Source organism: Corylus avellana, chromosome ca8 (assembly GCF_901000735.1).
Source record: "Corylus avellana chromosome ca8, CavTom2PMs-1.0".
Classification (NCBI taxonomy): Eukaryota; Viridiplantae; Streptophyta; class Magnoliopsida; order Fagales; family Betulaceae; genus Corylus; species Corylus avellana.
The window spans coordinates 21,052,668-21,077,028 of record NC_081548.1 but is presented as its reverse complement, the minus strand read 5'-3'; the positions used below and the strand labels follow the sequence as shown (position 1 = coordinate 21,077,028).

The 24,361-nt window shown below is 35.0% G+C and overlaps 2 protein-coding genes across 4 annotated transcripts; one reads left to right on the top strand and one right to left on the bottom strand.

The window, feature by feature from the left end:
• Nucleotides 1-2,085: 2,085 nt before the first annotated feature.
• On the top strand, nt 2,086-5,742 carry LOC132190652 (purine permease 3-like). The gene is made up of 2 exons (XM_059605691.1): nt 2,086-2,802; nt 5,404-5,742. The coding sequence occupies exons 1-2, from the start codon at nt 2,086-2,088 to the stop codon at nt 5,740-5,742; spliced, it is 1,056 nt and encodes a 351-aa protein (XP_059461674.1).
• A 3,073-nt stretch (nt 5,743-8,815) lies between these two features.
• LOC132190690 (chaperone protein dnaJ 1, mitochondrial) lies at nt 8,816-24,340 on the bottom strand. Of its 3 annotated transcripts, none has more exons than XM_059605730.1 (19): nt 24,170-24,340; nt 24,004-24,082; nt 23,754-23,843; nt 23,563-23,654; nt 20,373-20,456; nt 20,182-20,220; nt 19,887-19,997; nt 19,772-19,813; nt 19,574-19,661; nt 18,072-18,136; nt 17,846-17,908; nt 17,676-17,748; nt 16,848-16,936; nt 14,196-14,267; nt 12,897-12,953; nt 12,107-12,155; nt 11,947-12,016; nt 9,876-9,965; nt 8,816-9,172 (listed from the first exon to the last, which is right to left on the bottom strand). In XM_059605730.1, the coding sequence occupies exons 1-19, from the start codon at nt 24,194-24,196 to the stop codon at nt 9,073-9,075; spliced, it is 1,380 nt and encodes a 459-aa protein (XP_059461713.1). In that variant the 5' UTR covers nt 24,197-24,340; the 3' UTR covers nt 8,816-9,072. The 3 variants fall into 3 exon arrangements, with proteins under 3 accessions (XP_059461713.1, XP_059461714.1, XP_059461715.1); XM_059605731.1 differs by having other exon boundaries at nt 9,080-9,208; XM_059605732.1 differs by lacking the exons at nt 8,816-9,172; nt 9,876-9,965 and adding an exon at nt 9,986-11,447.
• Nucleotides 24,341-24,361: the final 21 nt, after the last annotated feature.

Here is a 24,361-nt window from a genome sequence, read left to right as displayed (position 1 = left end):
CGTTTTGGGCTGGGGTGTTTTTTTCTTTTTTTTTAGTTTTTCAATATTTTTAATATTTTGCATTTTTTTAAAAAGAAATAAAAAGAAAAAGGAAAATTTTTAATGCCCAAAATGGTGTCGTTTTGGGCTGGGGTGGATGCTGTAGTTTTGGGCATTTTTCGAAATTTCAAGTGGGCTGGGTAGGGGTGTAATGGGCATAAAAAGTTAGATTGTTTGACTTTAAAGTTGAAAACTAACAGAGTGGTCTAAAGTGAGAGAAAATAGAAGTTCAAGGGTCCAAAATAAGAGATTTGGAAGTTCAGGAGGGGTCTGCAAAATCGGCCGGAAATTCATGAAGGCTTAGTGAAATTTCCCCAAAATAATATATATATTTTTATAATATGGAGGTCCTAGCATGCTTTCTGCAGAACGGCCACAAGGCACTCAATATGTTTTAAAAAATACATATGTTATTTGTTTATAATAATGAGGCCCTCAACCTGCTTTAAAAAAATAATTTTATTTTTTTATAATATTGAGGCCCTCAGCATGCTTTGCAACACAACGACCACAACCCACAAGGCCCACAACATGCTTCCTTAGCTGTACAGTAAAAAAATAGAACAATAAAACCACAACTTAGTTTTTATATATATATATATATATATATTGGTTTTTAACAACTTATAATAAATACGGTAGATGATAGCAAGAGGTCTGCTACCTTCTCCTATATTATAACCAGAAGTTAATACATTTAGAGTTAGTGCTTTAAGAATACGAATATCATTCAAAGCAAGAGTTAAATTATGGAAAATATCAAAATGAATAGGACCATTAAACAAAGAAGATTGAATCATACCAAGAATACTAGTATGAAAATCAACAAATCTAGTATCACGAAGGCATAATAAAACAGAGGCAATGATGCCTAATCTAGTCAAAGGTTTAACAGCAACTTGAGCAGATCCGACATGCAGAAATTTATATCGTTTAGCAAAAGAATCATTGACAAACTTTTTATTAAACAATTGAAATTTTTCATTGTTGCCAGAAATAGCAAATGTTTGTTCAACAGTTTTAACAGAGTATTCAGTTCTAAAAATAGATTTAGTCCAAGAGGTAGTGTAAACTTCATTTGGAGAAAGTTTAGAAATATTCCATTTATCAAAACTAAAAGAATTATCATCTTCAACAGAGAAATGTTCATAATTATATATATATATCATGTTTGTTTAATTTTTTAATATTTTTAATCAAATATTTCTACCAAACAAATGTATCTGGATATGAAAAACTTAAAAAAAAAAAAAAATTAATATTTTTAATCAAATATTTCTACCAAAAAAATGTATCTAGATATGAAAACTTAAAAAAAAAAAAGAAAAAAAAAAGAAAAAAAAAGGGTAGTAAAAAAACTGATTGAATCTCAAAGAGGAGTTCTAAATAAATTTGATATTAGCAATAAATAAAATATAGAGGATAATTTAGGTGAAAAACTTGTAAATGAACAAGAAATTCATAAAAAAAAAGAATTAGAAGATAATGAAAATACTATTGATATATCTAAGTCTATTGGTACAAATATTTGAATAATATCTAACTCTATCCCTTTTCTCATTTGAATAAGAAAAAAAAAACTCTATTGTTACAAATATTTATGACCCAGGCCAATAGAAAAATATTAATGCAAAATTAAGGGATTTATTAGTAGAAAATGGGTCCAATAAGATAGTAATATAGATTTTCCTAAAGATGAGAACTTTAAGCATTTTTTTAGTACATATTATATACGGAAATTATCAAATGGGGAGAAGCATAATAGAAAATGATTAGTTTATTTAAAAGGTTTAGATAAAGTATTTTGGGGAGAATAATAATTTTTAAATAAAAATATAATAACAATAATATTAAAATAAATATTATTTAATTAATATTTAAATATTTTAAAAAATAAAGCTCCATTTAAAAGTTTTGCCAGAGGGCCTAAAAACCATTGGGCCGGCCCTGATGAGGACCTACGCTTTTGTCACCTTTTGTCCTCTTTCACCACATGTTCAAACAATTATCATCAAGAAGCAAACACAGAGAGAGTTTCACAATATCATGGAACTTGAAGCTCAAGGTAACAGTACTGCCATGAAGAAAGTCCTTCTCGTACTGAATTGCATCCTATTATCTATCGGAAACTGCGGCGGCCCACTAATAATGAGGCTTTACTTCATCCACGGCGGCAAGCGAGTGTGGCTCTGCAGCTGGCTCGAAACCGGCGGCTGGCCAATCATTTTCCTGCCGCTCACCGTCACATACTTTCACCGCCGTAGCACCCAAGGCCAGAGAGCCAAACTCTTCTTCATGAAGCCACCTTTGTTCGTTGCCTCCGCAGTGATAGGAATCCTCACCGGCTTCGATGACTACCTCTATGCCTATGGCGTGGCGCGACTTCCTGTTTCAACCATTTCTTTGATCGTTGCTTCTCACCTTGCCTTCACTGCAGGGTTTGCTTTCGTTTTGGTGAAGCAAAAGTTCACCCCGTATAAGATCAACGCGTTGGTTTTGCTGACAATTGGAGCGGGTGTTCTGGCTTTACACACGAGTAACGACCGTCCGGAGGGTGAATCAAATAAGCAGTATTTGGTTGGGTTTCTGACGACGCTAGGAGCCGCCGCGCTATATGGGTTGTTGTTGCCGTTGATTGAGTTGGCGTACAAGAAGGCCAAGCAGGCCATTACGTATTCGCTGGTGATGGAGGCTCAGATAGTGATGTCTTTGTTTGCGACTCTTTTCTGCACAGTAGGGATGCTGATTAACAAGGACTTCAAGGTACGCATGTAGATCCCTTTCTCTCTCTCTCCACCTCTTGCTGGCCAAAGCGTTATCCATAAAAAAAAAATGAAAGAAAAGAAATAAGACTAATTATCTTCTTAATTTTTGCCTTTGAGTTGTAATAATAATAATATGGAGGTGTGTTTTGACAAATGTTTTTGAAAAAAAAAAAAAAAAAATGATTGTTGTGACAAAAAGATGGGTTGATCGATGTGATATAAAGGTAAGAAGTGTTTTAAATATTTTGCGAAAGGAAAGTGAAGAAAATTGTTTGTTAACGTGAATAAAAAAGTTGTGACTTTTTGGATAGAAATGAGAAAGAAGAAAAAAAGTGTTGCCAAATTCGCTTGCTTTGAAATGTTTGGCAAATAACGCTTACCTTTTTCTTTAAAAAATTCAAAACTCATTCTCACTTTATATCGCATCAAAATTCTTTCATCATTTCCCCTCTTAAAATCATTTACCAAACACACATTTTTAGAATATTTATAATAGCTAATATGGTGGTAAATATTACCATAACATGTGAAGAGTATTGTTATAATGTTTTAGCACGCAAGTATGTTACCATATTACCATATTTGTGCCATAATATTCTAAGCATATTATGTGTTATCAACACATAAATTTGGGGAAGAAATAGAAAATGATAGGATTGGATTGGAATAGAGAGCATACTTTTGAGAAATTAAAGTGGGATCATAGGTCATATGAGTCTATAAACCATGAAGTTTTACCTAAAGTGACAAACATGGCAGTAGTAGAAGAATGGGACAGAACCAAATGAATTAATGTCTCAACATCAACTGCAGTGAGAGCAAATTATTGAGATTGATTCGCAGTGGAAGACTCAAGAAGAAATAGATGGAGCAACCATACTTAGATGTAGAACCTTCTGAAGGAGGTCCAAGAGGGAAATTGGAAGCACCCTAAGAGGTCACAGCCGCAATCATATTCGGAGATTGCACTTTCATAGTGGAAGGATGATTCTCTTTAATTAGAGGGGTAGGGTGCAAAGGAGAAGCCCAAGTGGACTCAAAGTCCTCACGAATGGCCATCGCGAAATGCATAAACTTCTGATGGTCACGATATGCCGCAAATAATTCTACATCTTCGTAACACTTTAGTTGCGGGTCTACGGTAGATAGTTGTTCTCAAATATTATAAGTAATATGGTTCTTGATGCATTTGATAAGCTTAGCTTCAAGCTGGAATTGCGATGAGACATCATAAGTACACTTGTATTACTTTGCCAGAAAATCTCAAGCAACATTTGCGTTCCCAAGCATAAAACGTAGATTATGAATAGAACGATCCGAAGTGTTGATGAACCAAGAGAGGATCTTACAATTGACATTATCCCAATTTTCAAGACGAAGTACAAAATCATCTTTGGTTTCACCTTCTTTTTGCTTAGGTATAGAAACTTCTCCAAAAATATAACGCCATAATTTTTATACTCTCAAAAAAAATCCATATTTTGACCCTACATATTATAATAAGAGCAATCCAAAATACGGACAATAAGACAGACAATATGGTCGAGATTGGAAGAAGTTCAAAACCTTATTTTTGGAAAATAAAATAATCCAGTGTGGCAGCAACAAATACCTAGTCGTGAGATTAGATTACTAGGTGTTGATGAAAGGGATTTGGATAAGGTGTGGCGGGTGCATAAGGTGAGATATAAGCTTGGAGAAGGTAATAATTTGGCATGGTGCAAGCAACAATTGAAGTTTGAAACCGTGGGGATATGATCTAGTGCGGCAGTCACACATAAAGTCACAAGGCTTGGATCCACTGCAGTGGGCAAAAGGCAATACTGGTGAGCTTGGAAGTGTGGATCTCACGTGCAAGAACACCGACAGTGAGTGTCAGGGCGTGGCAAAAGACTCAAGCCGGAGGTGGTGCGCGAGGGTGAGTCTGATAGTGTTTGAACACTGATTGTTCACAAAAAGTCAATCTACTGCTGACAAACCAATTGTGGAGATTGATATGTCAGATGTATAAGAGATGACGATGAGTGTGGCGCATGAAGGTTGTGACAAAGATGTTAAGCAACACGTGGAGGGCTGTGCCAAATGAAACGCCAAATTTCCATCAAGTGTAAAGATCAACTTAGTGTGTATTGCTATGGCAGTAAAAAACACTAAGGAAACACCTAGAAACTACACAGCGAACGGAGGCTTATGAGAGGCACAAAGAAAATGGTAGTTATGATACTATGAAAAAGACAAGCTAAAAAGTTTGTATTTTTGATCTGCAAAAAATGTATAATAAAATGACCTATTTATAGTTAAATGAGGCCAATAAAAATAAAAGAAATATAGTGATTACAAAATCACAAATATTACTAAAATATTTACCATAGCTAATATGGTAGTAAATATTATCATAACAAAACTATAGTCATAATATTTTAGCATAACTATGATAATTTACTAACAAAGAATATTACCATAATATGCTTAGAATATTATAAAAATATTGTAGCACAAATATGGTAATACGTTAAGATGTGATAATATACTAACATAGTTTAAAGCCAATCAAAGTGAGAAGTAAATATTTCATGAAAAATATATATATACTTTGTAGGCAATTCCAAGAGAGGCGAGTGAATTCGGGCTCGGGGAAACAAAGTACTATGTGGTCCTAGCATGGAGTGCAATTTTTTGGCAGGCTTTCTTCTTGGGAACGATAGGAATCATCTTTTGTGCCTCGTCTTTGCTATCTGCTGTTGTAATCGCGGTTCTACTCCCAGTGACAGAGGTCCTAGCTGTTATTTTCTACCAAGAAAAGTTTCAGGCAGAAAAGGGAGTTGCTCTGGCGCTCTCTCTTTGGGGCTTTACCTCATACTTTTATGAAGAGATAAAACATAGCAAGAATAAGAAGCCCACCCCAGAGACAGAAATGCCTCAAATTCCTAATCCATGACACAACTGAAGTGGTATTTCTTGATTTTTCCAAGTAGGGTATATTTGAAGTTTCATTTTAGCTTTATCTATTTTGTAAACAAAACAGGGTGCAGGATTGTAATATAGTCTCATAAGAAACCTAAATTTAGTTGTTGTGCTCTCTCATTGAAAAAGTAAATTCGAAATATCACTACTAAAGTTCCTGCTAATTTTCACCAAGTTGTTCGGCTAATTTGGTCCTGCTCCTACCTTGAGGTTACATACCCTATCATTCCTATTCTCATGCTTTTATGCGTCAGATTGATATTTTCAGTAACTCCGTTCAAATTGCTAGCAATTTGGGTTTCGAGATCTCATATGGAACCTACCTGTCTAAATAAATTGAATTGTTCAACCACCTACTATAACATGTAAGTTTCATATGGGCTCTCTTACATGTGTTGCTTACGAGTTGCTAGCAATTTGAATAGAAAATTGTTGGCATGCATCCCTTTTTTTTTCCTCCATAATGACGAAAGACACCACATTCTTTTTATTTCACTATGTGACAAGGTCTAAAAATTATTGGATTTTTTGTTTAAGAATGGTTGATCTAAGTACTACTACACCCTCCCATGTCAACATAATAGGAGAAAAAAAAAAAAAATGGTGTGGTATGCAGTAGAAGAAGAAAATGCAAAGGGAAAAAGAGAGACATCTAACACTAACTATTAAAATATAAATAAATAAATAAATTGTGAATATCTCATGCTATTACTCTTCAAAATAAAGTTGTATGCATTGTGTAGCTTCCATTTTCACGTGGTACTCTCTGAAAATTTTGCAATGACCCAATACAACCTCAAAAAAGACATATAATGTTGGAACAAGCTAGCCCTCAACCTCAGAAAGGACATCCTATATTGGAAGGATAATGTTATTTAGTAGACTATTATACGACTGTCATATAATTTGATGATGTGACAATAAAAATCAGTATTTAATTAATGGCAAATTTTCACTATCACATCATCCCAATTATATGACAGTCATATAACAGTATACTAAATAGTATTACTTATATTAGAATAAGCCTCTCCAAAGGTCAAGTTCCTACTCTATCTTTGCGAGTTATAAAGTTTAATAATTTATTAATATTATTTGAGAAATAGTAATGTTATATACTGAACAAATATCTATCTTCCATCCACCAAATGTTATGGAGGAACCACATCACATCAGTTTTGGAAGATGGAAGGCAAATACTTGTCCAGTATAGAGTATTATTCTTTGAGAAATATTATTTAGTAGACTACTATATGATTAGAATGACGTGACAATAAAAATGATTTTTATTTTTACAAGCTCTTATTTATCCAAATGATAATTTAGCTGCAACATTATCCCAATTAAATGGCAATCGTGTAGCAGTATACTAAATAGCATTCACAAGCATGGATACTTGTCAAACCCATTCTACTGCCATCCCTAAAGTAGCATTTGGGAGAATAATTCTCGATGCCCATCGGTTTTTATTTATCAATCTCTCATAGGAATGATTTTAACAAAAGGGTTCTGGTCCTGGAGGTAGAGTTGGTTCTACTTGTGGAAGAGCCGACCAACTAATGGAGTTTTTGTGGTTGAGTTTCTGGAAAATATTGCATATATATCATGTGTTTACCGTTTTATTGCAGACCAACAAACAACAGAGTTCTGTATATATATCAATCTTTCTATTTGCAAGAAAATATTGCATATATGACTACAAATACATGCATATGCTACGAGACTTCATAAATGTCATATATGATCATTTTATTGCATCTGATACTGTAACATAACTCAAGCATGAAGAAATATCAATGAAAGGCTCAAGGGCTCTAAGGTAATTAACTCGACCAAGATAACTTCAACTTCACCCAACTGTTAACTTTCACCAAGCAGAAAACTCAAAATCAATATCAACCTATGCAGAAATAACAACAATGGGGAGGCAGCATAATTAGCATAATCATGCGTACAGGGAGTACAAGTTGCAAGCAACTCATGGGGAATCTTAACAATATGCTCCAATAGTAACGGAAAGCATGGAGGGAACAAATCAAGTCACAGACTTGCCGAGCTATTGGGCACCTTCAATGAAAAAATACTTAATACTGTGGTCAATATCAGCGGCCCTATAATTTAAAGAGCACCTTTTGATGTTGAGAATCTAGATCAATGAAAACTGTTCTTGAAGGCATGATTAGCAAAGAAGCATCATAAGGAGGGAGGGGAAGCCAAATAATTGATAAGCATATTAGGGATGGGCAGTTTAAACAATTTGCCAAGGCATTGTCAATTCCTCTCCATTAACTAGCAACAATCTGTGTCTTAAATCCATTTGAGCCACCTTTCACCTACAAAAGGTGCCGCCTGATGCCAAAGCAAATTCACATATTTGGCAAAGCAAGTGTGTGCTTGTATGCTGCTCCAAATGGGCAGAAAGACACATGAGCTTCCAGCATTGGCTTGTCTATCTATAACATGAAAAACAGACTCTGGTCCCCAATTAATGAAATGGCACAAAAGTCCCCTATGTAATCAAACCCCGAAATGGCACAAAAGTCGCCTATGTAATCAAACCCCTTCTAAACCTTAGGGGCCTAACTCCTTTCAACACTCTTCACGGAACATGCAAAAGAATACTTCCAAACGCCAATAATCTTCAGAAATATGATTTTTCAAACATCATCTGAAGTCCCCAAAACCAGTGATTCAGATAGCTATAGTCCAATAAAACTTGCCAAAGCCATAAGGCTCTTAATTCAGGATGAAACATCGTTACCTACTCCACTGCTTGTCTATAGCTTGGCTGAAAATAAATTAATAATACAGCCTAGGTTGGTAGTAAGGCCCCATTGGCAGACAAAAGTTCGAAACCCAAGTTCGAGCCAACCACTTACTCTAACCTTTCCCCAACACCAACACCAACACACACACACAAACACACATACAACATGTACAAATTCTGTTCCAACGCAAAAATATCTTTCACATTCTCATGGTTTAGCTTGCGAATTGTGTTATACAAAGAAAAACTTCTATGAAAAATTTGAAAAGAACGGAAGACGTTCAAAAAATTAGATGAACTTTATTATTATAAAATCAAAAGATAACTAGTTCTATACAAAAACATTGTGAGTATACAAACATAGGACTTAAAATAAAAATGTTACCAATAAATTGAGAACGGAAAAGAATTTTATAGTGAATGATTGTGTACCTGCTGGCTGCTATCAACAAAACTACTAAGGATAACAGAGGCAGGTGTCCTGTTTCATTGACGAGTAGCCCAGATACCTCCATCAAAATTGCCTTGAGTTGGCATTCAGCCCATTGTTTTGTTCAGGAACAGAAGGATCAACACGAATAGAGATAGTTCAAGCATAAACTTAGGACCTGTTATACGTTCAAGAATTTGCTGCCACCTGTAAGTTCAACCAGTAGATAGCTGCTGATAAAGCCTGTATCCATTTTAGGATCTTAATTACAGTCAGAAGAATAACAATACTGCCCATAATTTGAGAAGACAAAGTTCATTTTCAATGATGACGCCCACTGATCCAAACAGAATATTTCTTTCTTTTTTTGATAAGTTTTTTGACCCCAGTGAGAGGGAATGAGAGATTCAAACTAGTGACATCTGCTTCATGAAACATAGTCCCTAATTGATTGAACTACTCCTTGGGGTGATTCAAACAGATCTCATCAACATAATCATAAATCAAACAGAAAACAGTAGTGACATATATTGGGGGTTTAACTTTTTGCTGTTCTTTTTCTTTTTCCTCTGGATAGTGAATATCTGAACCTAAAACCCCACCTCTGTACAGAATAATTGAAGGCCTATGTGCACGAGCCATGGCGGTCTCCTAACTACCAATTGATGTCAAGCAACAATTCATGCATCAGAATTCAATGTAAAAATCCTGGATGACTGGTTCAAAATTCTCATCTCCTCTCACATACAGCACTATAAGACAGTACGCAATGTAAGAAAACTATAACGGTGGTTCATGCACACAATATTCATTAGTTGGCTTGGAAGAGTTACTGTTTGCACAATAGAATTGGGTACTAACACATTCAATTTCATATCGTCATGATGGGTACTACAAATTAAACACTCACCAGTTTCCTTCAGCTGAGTTACTGTTCACACAATCTATTTCCTCTTTCGCAAATTCTTCTAGAATTGCACGTTGGCGTTCATTTATTTCACTAAGAAATAGAATAGAACAGAAGACAATCAAGTTAATTCAGCTCGCTGAAAAAGAAAAAACGAGCTCCAAAACTATAAAGAGTAATTGTAGGAAGGGAGTAAACGAGTTTGATAAACATTTCTCTTACTATAGAATTGGGAACATAAAACACAATTTCAGCATTTGAAAAGAGCCCATTATGTACTTTTCTCCAATAAATGGGTGGTAATATTCATCCGGACATTAATAAATGCAAATGAATAGGATCCAGCCATCCACACAAATACACAATGTCAGTAAACCCCAATGGAAACAAAGTTTTAGAAGTATGTGCTCCAATAGCTCTGCTTGGAACCTAGCCCCACCGACAACCAAGATAAAAGTAATGAAGAAAAAGGTAGAAGGCATGACAAAAGTGAGCCTTGCTAGAAAATACAGCATGCCCACATATAATCAGTCACATAATCTCTCAGTACTGAACAGATATCAGCTCAATTTATGGCTTTGCAACTTGGTTAATCCCCTCAAGAAAATAACCACAGGAGTAAGATCAGATGAATCAATAACATTTGTTTCCATTTCGTTACTGGACAACCTTACATAGTCATAAGATTTGACTAAGGCCACTATCACAGACCATTAGGTGAGCAAATAAGGTTTGGAAAATGATGACAACTTCTGTGATAAAATGTTCATTTTCATGAGGCAGGATTGTGCTTTTCTTGGTCCAATTATTACAAAGTTGAATATCAATCCAAGCCCACTACTGCTCAGGGTTGACCGACTTTTAGCAAACAACCACAAATCTCAAGATCAAGATCAAAACTTCTAAACAAATAAGTCAGCTATAACATTAACAAGGTCAAGCAGTTCATAAGCAAAACAGTTCCTTTAGAAGTCGTAAGAATTTCAAAACTTAAAGAAACATCAAATAAATTTCATCTTTATGAGGTACAGTGGCCCTCAAAACTGGCTTATCTTCCTCATAAACAATCATGCATCGCCACTCTGATTTACGTTTAATTTCTCCCTCTATATGGCAGTATGTGAAACTAAATGATCTTACCATGTTTCCTTACCTATCGACTTGAAGTGCATACAATAACAAGATATACTTGGAAGCAACCAAGAGGAAGAAAATTTCTCAATGGCCACAAGAATGTCTTCCAATGAACAATCAGAAACATAGAAATGATTCTTTGAATTACCGGTGTCACAAGATACCATCTAACTTAAATTTTATTTGAACCACCAGGAACTTGATAAAAAAATGTTATAAAAAATGCCATTTCCTGAAAAAATCAATGCTTTAATTTGTAATTGCATGTATACAAAAAGGCAATTCCGTAACTGTCTTATCTCTGCTGGGTCTCCATTTTCCAGGAGATGACTCTGTTGCAACTGAGAGATGACTTTTATTGACAAAGCATTTGGGACCCAAGTTTTCCAGGATCACTTCAACCGTTTGATCTACGTAGGGTCTATGGCTAGTGAGCCCCCCCTGATTACCAAAAAGTTCAAACTTTGAAATCTATTGACCAGTAAGTTTATTCTTACAAGACTAAAGTTTCAAACATACCATGATACGCCACTCGTACAAAATCAATGCAGCAAAAATAGAATTATCACCCAAATTACAGGCCAGAAGCAGAAACAGATTACAGAAAAAGAAAAACATAATAAACACACACTCTGTAGATGCCCTAGAGATAATGATCACCACACTCCCTAGACATACATTCAGTTTAACATTGGTCTGTGAGTATAAGCTCTTGAAAAAATTATTGCCAACAACATAAATATAGAGCCAATCAAAAAGGCAATGTCAACATATTATAGCTAAACTTAAAAAACAACTAAGAGTAAGAAGCCTAAGTGTGGAAGTTAACACGGAAGCTTATTGCCAACAATATAAATCTAGAGACAAAAAAAAAAAAGAAAAAAGAAAGGCACTGTCAACATATTTAAACTTGTAAAACAACTAAGAGTAAGAAGCCTACGTGGGGAAGTTAACACGGAATCGCACATACTGATCTCCATGGGTTACAAGAAAACCATGCTTTGGCAGTCCTGCAGCAAGTTAGGGTGTAGGCATATTTCAAAGGTACAAAATACCAACAGCAACTTCAAACAGTTGAAAGAAGAAGAAAACCAATATACCTTTGCCTCTTAGTACCAGAAGTTGTCCCGGCTGAACTCCTTTCGGTATCTGGGAAGGCCATAATTGCAGTGCATGAAAAAGTCAGTTTCGAACTGAGATGCCACAATTCCAAAAATTGTAATTTCAAACAATTTTACACCACCAGACATGATGTGGCATTTTTTATACGATAAAAAAAATTATTTTTATTCGATGAAAAGGTTGAAACTTACAGGGGCAAAGACTTCCAAAATATCAGTCTTAAGATAGCTAACATAAAACTTCTAGTATACTGCAGAAGAAATATCTTCCTTCTCTTTATTGTTTCTTTGGGGGAGTTGAGCACTGGAGATTCTGGTGTTGCATTAACTTTCTTACTGCCTTATCTACATTCAGTTCTGCCAAACCTTGCTACATGGTGGGTCACATCATATCTACGACCCACGACCATGTTCATACTAAAAGTCTGCCACACTATTTAGGCAAATTTCTGACCTCGTTTTGTCTGACAACATTGATCTATTAATGCTGGTAAGTGACTGGAAAACAAAATACACATTTTCTTATGCACTCTTTCTCTCTATACCTTTGCTCCATTTTCTAAACTATAACACCTTTTCTTGATTGGGTATGCCTTCACTGTGATAAATACAAGTTAAGCCATATTTCAACAGATCCCATAAGTCATTACACTATGTATAAAAAAAATAAAAAGACAGGCAGTTTCCTAAGAAAATGGAAAGGAAAGCAATATGTTAAACAAGAGATGACAAAAAAGAAAAAGAATAATATAAAAGAGAAAAGCATTACTTTTAGTTGCATCTTCCCTGATAAAGTTGGCACATCAACCATGCCACCAAGTATAGCCTGTAAAAAAAGTTTAAAACCCACATTAATTGATAAAAACTACATTAGGTTTGTATGTGGAAAGACATAATATCATGCAAATAAGGTGTTATAGATAGTAATGTTTATATTTTTAAATGCAATATTCAAAGTTAAATCAGATTTGCAAAATGCCAATAGGCTCTTCAACAACCCCCCACACCCCCTCCCCCCAAAACCCTGGCATGCACCCAAATAAATAGAGGCCAAACTAAATTGTTAATCCCTAAAACATACAGGAGGTTCCAACTTAGTCCCTAAAACTTTAAAAGATTTTTCATCCCAGAAATTCTTATTTTTAAATACTTCAATCCTTCATTCATAAAACTGATGATGTCGCCATAAAAGTTGATGTGGCAAGCTTTGAAATGAGCCACTATCAATCTGCGTGACAATGCTGTCATAAATTTGGATGGAAAGACTGCTGCATACAGTTAAGAAGTTCAAGTATGAAATCGAAACATTTAAAAATTTAGAGACCTAATTGGATTTTTAACCTATACTTCAAGGATCGGTTAGAAAAAAAAACATATATTTGAAGGATCAAAAATATAGTTTAGCCATACAAGTACAGTTTGCACCAGCCTCGAGGCCTTTGTTTGTTTGTTTTATTTTATTTATAAAAAAAGGGTAAACTTCATTTACCCCCTGAAGTATAGGCGCTTTTGCAATCATACCTTCAAAGTTTAAAAATTTGCAAAGTCGGTATCCCATTCTTTAGCCCATTTTAAATACACCCTTTTATTTATTAGGATTTTATATTAAATCCTAACGAATGAAGCCAAAATACCCCTGCTAAAAATAAAAAATAAAAATTGCAATGAGTTGCTTGGCTTACCCACAACCAGCGGTGGGTTCCATATTTTTTATTAAAAAAAGAAAATTAATTATTTAATAAGGGTAATCTTTATATATATATAAGTTTTATAGGGGTACAATGGATATTTCACCTGTTTATCATTTGATTTAACCCTAAACGGGGTGTAATTAAAAGGGGCTAAAACATGGGATACCGACATAACAAATTTTTAAACTTTGAGGATATAATTGCAAAAGCGCCTATACGTTGAGGGGGTAAGTGAAGTTTCCCATAAAAAAATTAATAAACAAACAAACTAAGGCCACGAAGCTTGTGCAAATCTCGAAAGTAGCCAAAATAGGGTATTTTGTCAAAAACAAACCATACAAGCGTGACAAGTATTTAAGTAAGGATTCATTGCTCACTTGCGTAAAGCTAATATTAGCATCCACATAAACGTTTGCACCCTCTCTAGAAAAGACAGGATCTTCAGCAACCTAATTCACCAAAACACTGTAAAGTTCAGAAGGAATAGGGAAACAAAAAAAAAAAAAAAAAAAAGCATTGCCAACCAACAAATAGTATTCCAAACTACAAAAACAAACCAGCCTTCCTTTGATCAAGTTCAAGTAAATTCACTTTTGTTTTTGGATAATTAATGCAAATTCATTCAAGGCGCAAAGGCGCGCAACTCTAATACATAGGAAGTATACAAAGATAGCCCCTAAAGTGTAGGAAAAGAAGAAGTTCACATTCTATGCTTCAAACAGGTGTATACAGCCAGTCCAAGGAACCAAATTTCCAAGAAAGTTATTACAGTTCAAAGCTAGCATATTACTGCTGATCAAGTTCATGACAACGAATAATAAAGTCCTCCATGCATATTAATAACATAAAAAGTCAATGAATATTAACTGGACTTGTACCAAAAAATTCACGAAAATTACTCGCTTCCAAATAAAGAAGCACAGGGAACATTCCAAATAAAGATGGACTTTTCCTTACCTTTTCATAAAAGACGAGGAATGATTGCAAACGAGTTTTAAAACTTTTTATCTGAAGGAACTTCTGTACTTATTCATATATTCTTTGAAAGAATCAAAGAGTAATTAATCATTGTCAACCCAAAAAATCCAATTATTGGATATGGAAAAAAAATTGAGTTGTTGGTTTCAATTGATGTACAGTTGGTGAGCATAATTTGCAAAACATAAAATCAGAGGGGTCAACCCAACCGAAAATAAGTAACTAAGCTCACTCCCTCTGTCTCACTCCCTCTGTCTAGCAAGCTTTAATTGATGAAACTTAACAATACATTCACAACTAGATACTCATTATTTATTTGTTCTCAAGACCAGGTTGAAAAAAAAAAATTATAACAAAAAAATCTTCTTCTTTTTCATGCCAATCGATATTCGACTTGACGGAGCTAAGAAGGACTTGTCTAAGAATTGAATGATGTATTCATAACAAATAATGATAAATGCACCATCGTAAAAGAAATTCATATATTATTCTAAGACCTGGATAGATTAGATATTGAAGCATTCAGACACCAAAAGATTTACAAGATTTTTCATTGTCTATTTCATTAGCAAAGTATAATAAACCAAGTCTATTCTATTACTCTTTCTATAAAAAACTTTTCAACAAGGAGGTGAAGATAAAATGAGCTGGATTCCTGCTAAAAGTAAATCATTTAAAGGGAAGTCTTACCATTAGGTGTTATCTACTCCGGTGAATTTCCCGCTTCAGTGCAAGAGTATTTAGAAAATTAAGGCTCTCTCGATAGTGGCATTCTTTGTGGACAGCGGCTTTAGGGAAAATCTTAACTTTGGATAATCTACGAAAGATGCATGTTCTTATGGTGAATTGGTGTTCTATGTGTAAGAAAAGTGACGAGTCTATTGATCATCTTATTTTTCATTGTGAGGTGGCAAGAGAATTATGGAACTCTCTTTTTCAATTGTTTGGGGTTGTATGGGTTATGCCTCGAAGGGTGAGAGATTTGTTGGTGAGTTGGAAGGGACAATTGGGACAACATAAGTTTTGGAATTTTAAAGGTTGGCTCTTTTATGTTAACTGTTGTGCATTTGGAAAGAAAGGAATGGAAGGAGCTTTGAAGATCGTGAGAAGGAGATGTTAGAGTTAAAGAAGATGTTTCAATCTTTGTATACATGGATAGTAGTGTATACAATGCAGAAAATTACCTATCTAACAGATTACGAGGTAAAAGATTCAATAGAAAATGCTGAACAAAATAGGAGGTGCTATATACGAACATTGTTTAGTTATTAATTAAACTTGGTCTTGAGAGAGCGATAAAGAGATTCAAGGGCTTTGCTCATATAATATAAATGATGGGTGGCATGTCATTGTCGTGAATTAGTGTTGTATGCATAAGAGGTTGTAGGGAGTCTGTGAATCATCTTTTTCCCTATTGTGAGATTGCTAATGCCTATCCTTAGTCGTGCTGGGCTAGCCTAGGTGACATCTAGGGAAGTGGTTGACCTTTTTGCATGTTAGAAAGGGTTGAGTGGCAGTCCTCAAAGTGCAGCAGTTTGAAAGATGGTACCATTCTGCCTTTTGTGATGTATTTGGAGGAGGGAAAGGAATGGCAAAAGTTTTGATGACCGTGAAAAGACATTGGAAGAGATTAAGTCAATTTTCTTCAAAACTATGTATCTTTGGACAACGGCTTACGTTTATCCTTTGATGATTAGTTATCATGAATTCTTTGTTCTTTTTACTCATTCTAGCTAAGTGTTTTCTCTTGTATACTTCCTGCGAACATGGGGGTGTGTTACACTTTTAATGATATTTTCGATTAATTATTAAAAAATAATACTGTTTACCACAGGGTAGCTTCTTTAGACTTTCCTATAATTTTCTTTTAAAAAAATATAGACAAAAAGTTAAACGCTGTCTCCCACTACCCCCCACAACCTAGAAACCTCAATTAATTAACTTCACCAATTTACTATGATAGAAACTGATAAAAAGTTGCAATCACAATCTTCCACACTCAAGCAACCAATCCAAAAGTACTACGATATAATGAATAGGTAGAACTGTGCCTTTAATTTAATGAATAAGCTGCCAGGTTGACTTCCTCGTCCCATATTACCAGCCCCGGGTACACGAATTGTATCTCCAGCATCCACACCTAATCCATTTAAAACACAATTAATAATGATCAAATAAATAGTTAAACTTCTAGCACTAAGATCTCTATATAAGGGTTCTCTCTCAATAGAGATAGATCAAATAAACAAAAGGGAAGTTTAAAAAACAAAAAATTCTTAAAAAAAAAAAAATTGATATTTTTCCCTTCTTTGTCATCCTGTAAGGCACTTCGTATAATCGTATTCAATTTCAAATGTAATTCCTGTCCCTTTCTACAGTCAAATCACTTCAATTTTTAAAAAGTGTCTTAGGTACATCTTGCATTCATGTTGAACACAAAACTAATGCATGTCCTTGTCATAGAGAACTCAATCAATGAGAAATGTATACATAGTAAAATCTAATAAAAAATTCTTCATCAAACAACTTAACGACATATAAACTCTCAAAATGATTGTCCCAATTGAAAAAAAAAAAAAAAAGTATTAAGCATGCAGACATGCCAGGACAATATTTGTTAGGCTAACCTCAAAAAGTATGTTTCAGATTATTACCAAAAAACAAATATACATGACAACACATTGGCAGTCCCTCTTCTTTTTTTCGCCTTCTATTTGCTAACAATTATACATAGGACCCACCACACCCTAGGTCCCCCAGCTACATCTTTTAGGTGTTTTTTTTTTTTTTGATAAATAAGCAAGAATATCATTGAAAAGCGCAGAGGGGCGCAACCCAAGTACACAGGAAGTATACAACAAGAAGTGTCTAAGACCAACCTGCTGGAATTGTAACATTAACCTCCTTGATGCCTTCAACCAACCCTGATCCTCTACATGACATACAGTGTTCCTGCACCAGATGAATAACAATAAATAAATAACACATCTTTTAGTTAAATGAAGAGATCAAGCTCAACAAAGCTAATTCACTGGAACTCACGTCAGACCTCAATGATACGGCCAGACCCTTTACAAGTGCCACACCTGGATGTAAATGGAGGAATTGTAACCTGGTTTATGATTTAGATAGTATTAGAAACAGAAGAAACAGTAAAACCAATAGCCCATCACACTTCCAAAATAACAACCAAATGAAGTTATTCTCAAAAAGTGAGTCCTTTCAGAACAAATTATCCACTAATCAGCATCAGTGTAGATCTTGAAAGCACTTACTCTCCCTACACCTCCACAAGTCGGACAAACTTTTGACTTGGCATCAAGTGGATGGCCATGCCCATCTGCATCATGAGATAGACAAAAGGACAAGACAACCTCAATCATTTATGCCAGGAAAATTAATAGTTTATATAAAGGGCATGAATTTAGATCAAAGCCCACTTTAATTGAAACATCTTAATCAAAACGGAGCAACAATTTACAAATCCAGCTGTTTATAACGGGTTCAAGAAGTTACAATAAAAACTTGTAATAATTGGATTTTCCTTAATAACCAAAGAAAGTAGGTTTATTGACCAAAAATAAAGTTAATCTGACAGTTTTAGTTAAATTGAGCCAATTATGCCCATGGTGATGAATGCATTCCAAGAGCTTTTTTTGACAAAAATCTCTTTAAAACTTTGTCTAGCTACAAATACATGTTATAGAAAATCCATTCCATCTTTGTACAGAATTTATTAACACAATAAGCAAATATAGCAAAATTTTCCATGAAAATGCTTTTGTTTTTTTTAGATAAGTAATGTCATGCAAATCAAAAAGCTTTTCCTTGTGGCTCTCATTATTTTGACCATCTTTGGTTTAAAATAGCTTTCCTTGACAAAATTTTGCCTTTTTTCTTTAATCAAATTGGAGTTTAGGGACTGGAATTTAAGAGAATCACTAATAAGTAGGATAAAAGTTAGGGCTAAGACTATTTCTAATTTTGAATATGGTCAATGGATTGGCTTGAAACCTATTACATCTCAAAATCATTTAACATAAGGTTATCCTGACTTGAACACTTATAATCCTCAATTTACAATCATGTGGTTGACTTGTAATAACCCAATTTCCCTTAAATCACTTATAAAACCCAATTTCACTTGGTAAGTAATATGAGATTTAACACCAATGAGTGTCTTTATAAACCACCCACTATATGTGAGCTATTTATCTTCCTAATATGGGATCGGAGTATTACAATCTCTCTCCTTAAACCCCAGACTTTCTCGTCGGAGCCACGTCATATAGTGCTCCAGTACCACATGGCGCTACTAGATGACTCTGATACCATTTGTAACAACACAAAAAGCGTTAGTCACATTTGCGCTGTCACCCCAAAAGGACTAGCCAAGTTACAATTGGAATTTTCCTAGAATCACTTATAAAGCATAGTTTCACCTAATAAGTAAGCAATGTAAGACTTAACATCCACGAGTATTTTTATAAACCACTCACTGTATGTAGACTACTCATCTTCCCAATATAAGATCAAGGTGTTACACTGTTTCCAAAGACATAAATAAGATAGATTTAGTAAGCTATAACACAAATGCAAGCATTCAATCTGCATGACACTGAAGACTCAAACAATCTCAATGGAAGCGCGAAAAAATTTCCTAATGTGGCATAAAAGGAAACCATAAGAAGACTGACTTATAAAATTAGAATAGATGAATTTTCTGCAAAGATCTCTCACACACGATTTGATTCCAAGAAATTATAAGTTTACTTACGACAAGAATCACAGGGCACAAATGCATCAAAGGACAGGTTCTTTACGCATCCTTGTGCAGCTTCAGAAAAGGAGAGCGACAACTCGACCTATGGAATTTCAAACAGATTAAGATGCACATGTTTTAGCAAGGTACTACAGGAATTTTTTTCTTCTATACTTCTATAACAATTGGAAACTAAAGACAAAACAAGTTCACCTGGATATCAGATGCAAAACGATCTGTCTCTTGTTCAAAGATCTGTAAGGCATCCAATGATTTTAGTATATTCATGACAATAAACTGCATGATGTTGAAGGTTATGAAAAGCTACCTCTGAGAATATTTTATGGAATGAATCAGAGAAATGAGTTCGGTAAGCATATCTAAACCCATCTGCATCACCAGCAGCATATTCGACATTCTCTGTGCCTCGACTGCGCTTCTTTATTGGAAACAAAGATATAAAGAAGAATTGGTTAGTTCTAAAACCTTAAATGGGGGACACAAGCTTTGGATTGCAAAAGTAGAAAATAACCAAAACAAATAGCAACAGTAGACGACAAATAATAATGAAGATAATATAAAAGATAATAGATAAACAAATGGAGAAAGAAAAAAGTTGTTACCCTGTCATATTCTGCCCTCTTTTCTGAATCCTGTAAAGTCTGAAATTCACCAAAACATAACCAAGAACTAGATTAGCAATTATATTCAAACTTAGGAAACTTAAAATCATTAAAAAAATGATAATTCCAATACTAACAGAGAGGGGAACACCAAACAATTAGGATCAAAACAGAGAAAAACAACTCCAAACCTCATAGGCTTCTCTTATCTCTTGGAATTTCCTCTTTGCAGAAGGGTTATTCTTATTTGCATCTGGGTGGTACTTCTTTGCAAGCTGCATAGTAAATTGAAACTCAGCAACTTGAACAGAGAATGATTGTTTGCAAGCAAGCACATTAGCTGAAACACCAAAGTTGGATATGTTGTCCAAAAAGGTATGAAAAATGAAAATTCCATCCGCCAAGGATCCCATTTTCATTAATATCACATTCATACTAATATAGAAAATTAAAAAGCTTTCTTATCAAAAAAAAAAAAATTACAAAGCTTTCTTACCGCATTGATGCTATTAGAATATAAATAAAATGATTAAATTCATTCCTTCCTATCAGCTTAACCTTTTGGGATAAGTGGTGATTTAAAATGGTACCAGATCAGAGGTCTTAAGCTCGAACCATGTCTCTGTCATTCATCTCCCATTTCAATTAAATATTTCACATATTGTGCATCACCTATTAAGGGGGAAGTTTGGGTCTACACATGAGGAAGAGTGTTCGAATATAAATTTAATTATTAAATTCATCAATTCCTATCAGCTTAAACTTTTGAGATAAATAGTGATTAACAATGTCATACCATTTCATCTTCCTTACCGGAGGTGAGGCTGGGTTGGATGGGTTTGTTCCGGATTCCAGTCCGCAGGGGTCTAATAGTACTACTAGGCCTTGCTCCTCTCACACCACAACTATGCTTAACGGTCTGACCAAATCTCAAAAATGGTAGATTGAGTGGATAAAGGAAAAGTTATAGGCCAGTGATGAGTTAAAGGAAGAAGATCACTTGGTGCTCTTGGAGATCGTGGAAGAGGATTTTCGTTGGGATAATAAGGTAGCACGCAAGGAGGGGCTGTTGGAGGGCGATGAGGAGGAGGATCAAAAAGTTGTGTGGTTGAACGAGGTGAAAGAGGATCTTAGTTTAACGATCACGTGGCCCGGGACTAAGGGCAAAACTATTACCTTGTAGTGCCCTGGGCAGGTTTTATGGGTTGTTGGGTGATTCATGAGGTTTCTTGTGGGCTTATTGTTGGGTTTATTAGGTTTTTGTGGGTTTACGCTGGTTTCCTTGTATACTTTTTGTGTACCGGCGCTTGTGTTTTTTGATATATACAACAATTACTTATCAAAAAAAAAAAAAAGCTCCCACAAGCTAAACTACACACACACACACACACACACACACCAAAAAAAAAAAAATAGAGAACCATCCCAGAGGGATTCCACTAATATATGCACCCACCTCTCTTCCCAACAATTACTATAACTTCCACTAAGAAACTCCTCCAAAAGCCACAACGTCTGCCAATACTTTGTTGACCTTTCTTTTAGAAACTATAGAACAAATTAACAGTATTGTATCATGTAGTAAGTTAAAGCTAAGAGACCATCTTTTATTAAATATAAAACAAATTAACGCTCTTGTATCGCTTAGTAAGTTAAAGCTAAGACATCTAAAACTCGTAAGAGAATACATTTGCCCAACTTTTTCCCTGTTTTCCCACTTGACAAAATTTGCCAAGATTACAAGCTTAATCTCATTCCCACCCCCAAGGGGGAAGGCACATTCGTGTTGAATTTATAGGCAAGCACCTAATAACTAGGTTTAACACTCCGTTAGTTGCAAGTGTCATTCTGTACTTTTTCAACCCCTCACAAAATGCTCCCCAATCTCACGAGTCATCTATCAGTAACAACCATCTCAATTGCAGCACAACACTTTGAATCAAGATTCTTCTAAAGTATAACACAGAATAATAGTTCTCAATTTAGCATCACATTGGAAGCCTTTCTAGTTCTATTTGGTATTGCTTGTGCAATGGATGCTTTTGTTGCGGCTCACGTAGAATTTTCTAGAAGTTCTATTCAGTAGAACATGAGCTTTGCTAGAGCAACTCATTATTGAAAGGTGGATGCCTTTGCCACATTCTTCAGGGTGTTGTCTTTAGTGAAAATGAGACAGGAAGATGAGGACAAGTTGTAGTGGGTCCCATCCAAAAGAGGGTTGTTTGGTGTTAAATCCTTCTATAGTGTCATGGATTGTAATGATGGTTTATATTTCCCTTGGAAGAGTGTTTGGTGGACTAAGGTGCCGTTGAGGGTGGCCTTTTTTGTTTGGTCAGCGGCCATAGAAAAGATCATTACCATGGACAATCTCCGGAAGTGGTGCATTATTGTGGTTGCTAGGTTTTGTACGTGTAAAAGGAATTAGGACTTCATGGACCATCTTCTTCTTCATTATGAGGTTGCTTATGCCATTTGGCATGTTTTCTTCAATTGTTTTGGGCTGTCTTGGGTTATACCTAGACGAGTAGTCGACTTATATACTTGTTGGTGGACTGTTGACAGCACTCAGAGTGTTGTTATGTGGAAGATAGTGCCCTCGTTCCTTCTGTGATGTCTATGGAGGAAAATGAACGATAAAAGTTTTGAGGACCGTGAGAGGACTTTGAAAGAAAGTCTTTATTTTAAACACCATGTATCTTTGGACAACTGCTTTTGTTTCTTCTTTAGCGATAAGTTATTATGATTTTCTAATTCTTTTTGCTCCTACTAGCTACATGACTTCTCTTGTATACTTCTTGTGTATCTAAAGCGCCTTACACTTTTAATGATATCTCGATTACTTAAAAAAAAAATGCAAACAACACCTTAATTATCTTCATATAAATTAAACTAAAGAAAAAAAAAATGATGATTAAGATTCCAAAAAATAAAAAATAAAGACATTGCAATACTGATATAATAAAAATGTTCCTTCAAAAGACTTCGATATTGCGTAATATGCAAATGAAGACATAAATAAGTTCCAGCAAAATCACTTGGAAACAATTCCAGTAAAGATCGCCAAGTTTATTATGGTTTTTCAACCACGTACTGCCAACATACTAGGTCTGAAACTCACACGATAACAACAATATAGTGCTAAATATTCGTATACAGGAATCAGGATCAAACAAAGGCGACTACAATAACATGTGATGATGAAAACCTAGCTATATAGATTAGCTTCTTGACTAGGTTACATGTAGGCCCACTTTTGACATACAATTGAGCTGATATACACATATAAAAATAACATAAATAAATTGAAAGTTGTAAGATATTAGACTAAAACTCCGACATGGCAACACCTGACACTAGACATGAATTCCAAAATGTACGCACCGCATGGAATGCCTTTTTAATGTCATCTCGACTGGCATTTTCTGGAACACCAAGAATTTCATAGTAGTTTCGTTCAGCGGAAGAACGAAATCCTGGAAACGCAGAGTACTAAAGAAATAAACAAAGCCGGTCCTGTTTGGTTAAAGAAATTGAACTTTCAAGGTATCAAATTATTAAGAGGAATCGAAAACCTGTGGCATGAATATAACGATCTCCCAATGGCAATCTTGCAGTTGCATAATCAACCGGTTTCCCAACAACAAAACCGCAATTGTGCAAAGCTGATTCCAAAAACCAAAAACTCATAAATCTCATATCAGATATTAATAATTTAACACACAAAGAAGAATTAGTTCATCATAAGAAGCAAGAGCCAAGCCCATCACAGAGGCTTTAACAACTTAATATGATTTAGACCTCATATCGGCGCAACAAAGTTACCTTGTGCGCGAAATGCAGAAACCCTTGCAAGCAAATAATCTTTATCCATGGCTGTAGATGACAGCAAATGCTGCCGATACTGCGTACAACCAAACACCGAAAATGGTCGTAAATGTAATTAAGTTAAATTGATCAAAAGGGGTTTAGGGTTTTACAGACTAATTACCAGGCCTAAACGACTGAATCTTCCCATTTGAGGACGAAATTACTGGTGATAAAAGAAGCCGTATTGTATTGTTATGTAAGAAAAGTATGATCGGAGAACTGAAAAACGATGACGATTTTACTCATCGGTTTCCTTTCAGTGGACGGAGAAATGTCAGTCCCAGGGGTTTAGGGTTTTATGCAACGGTTGCGT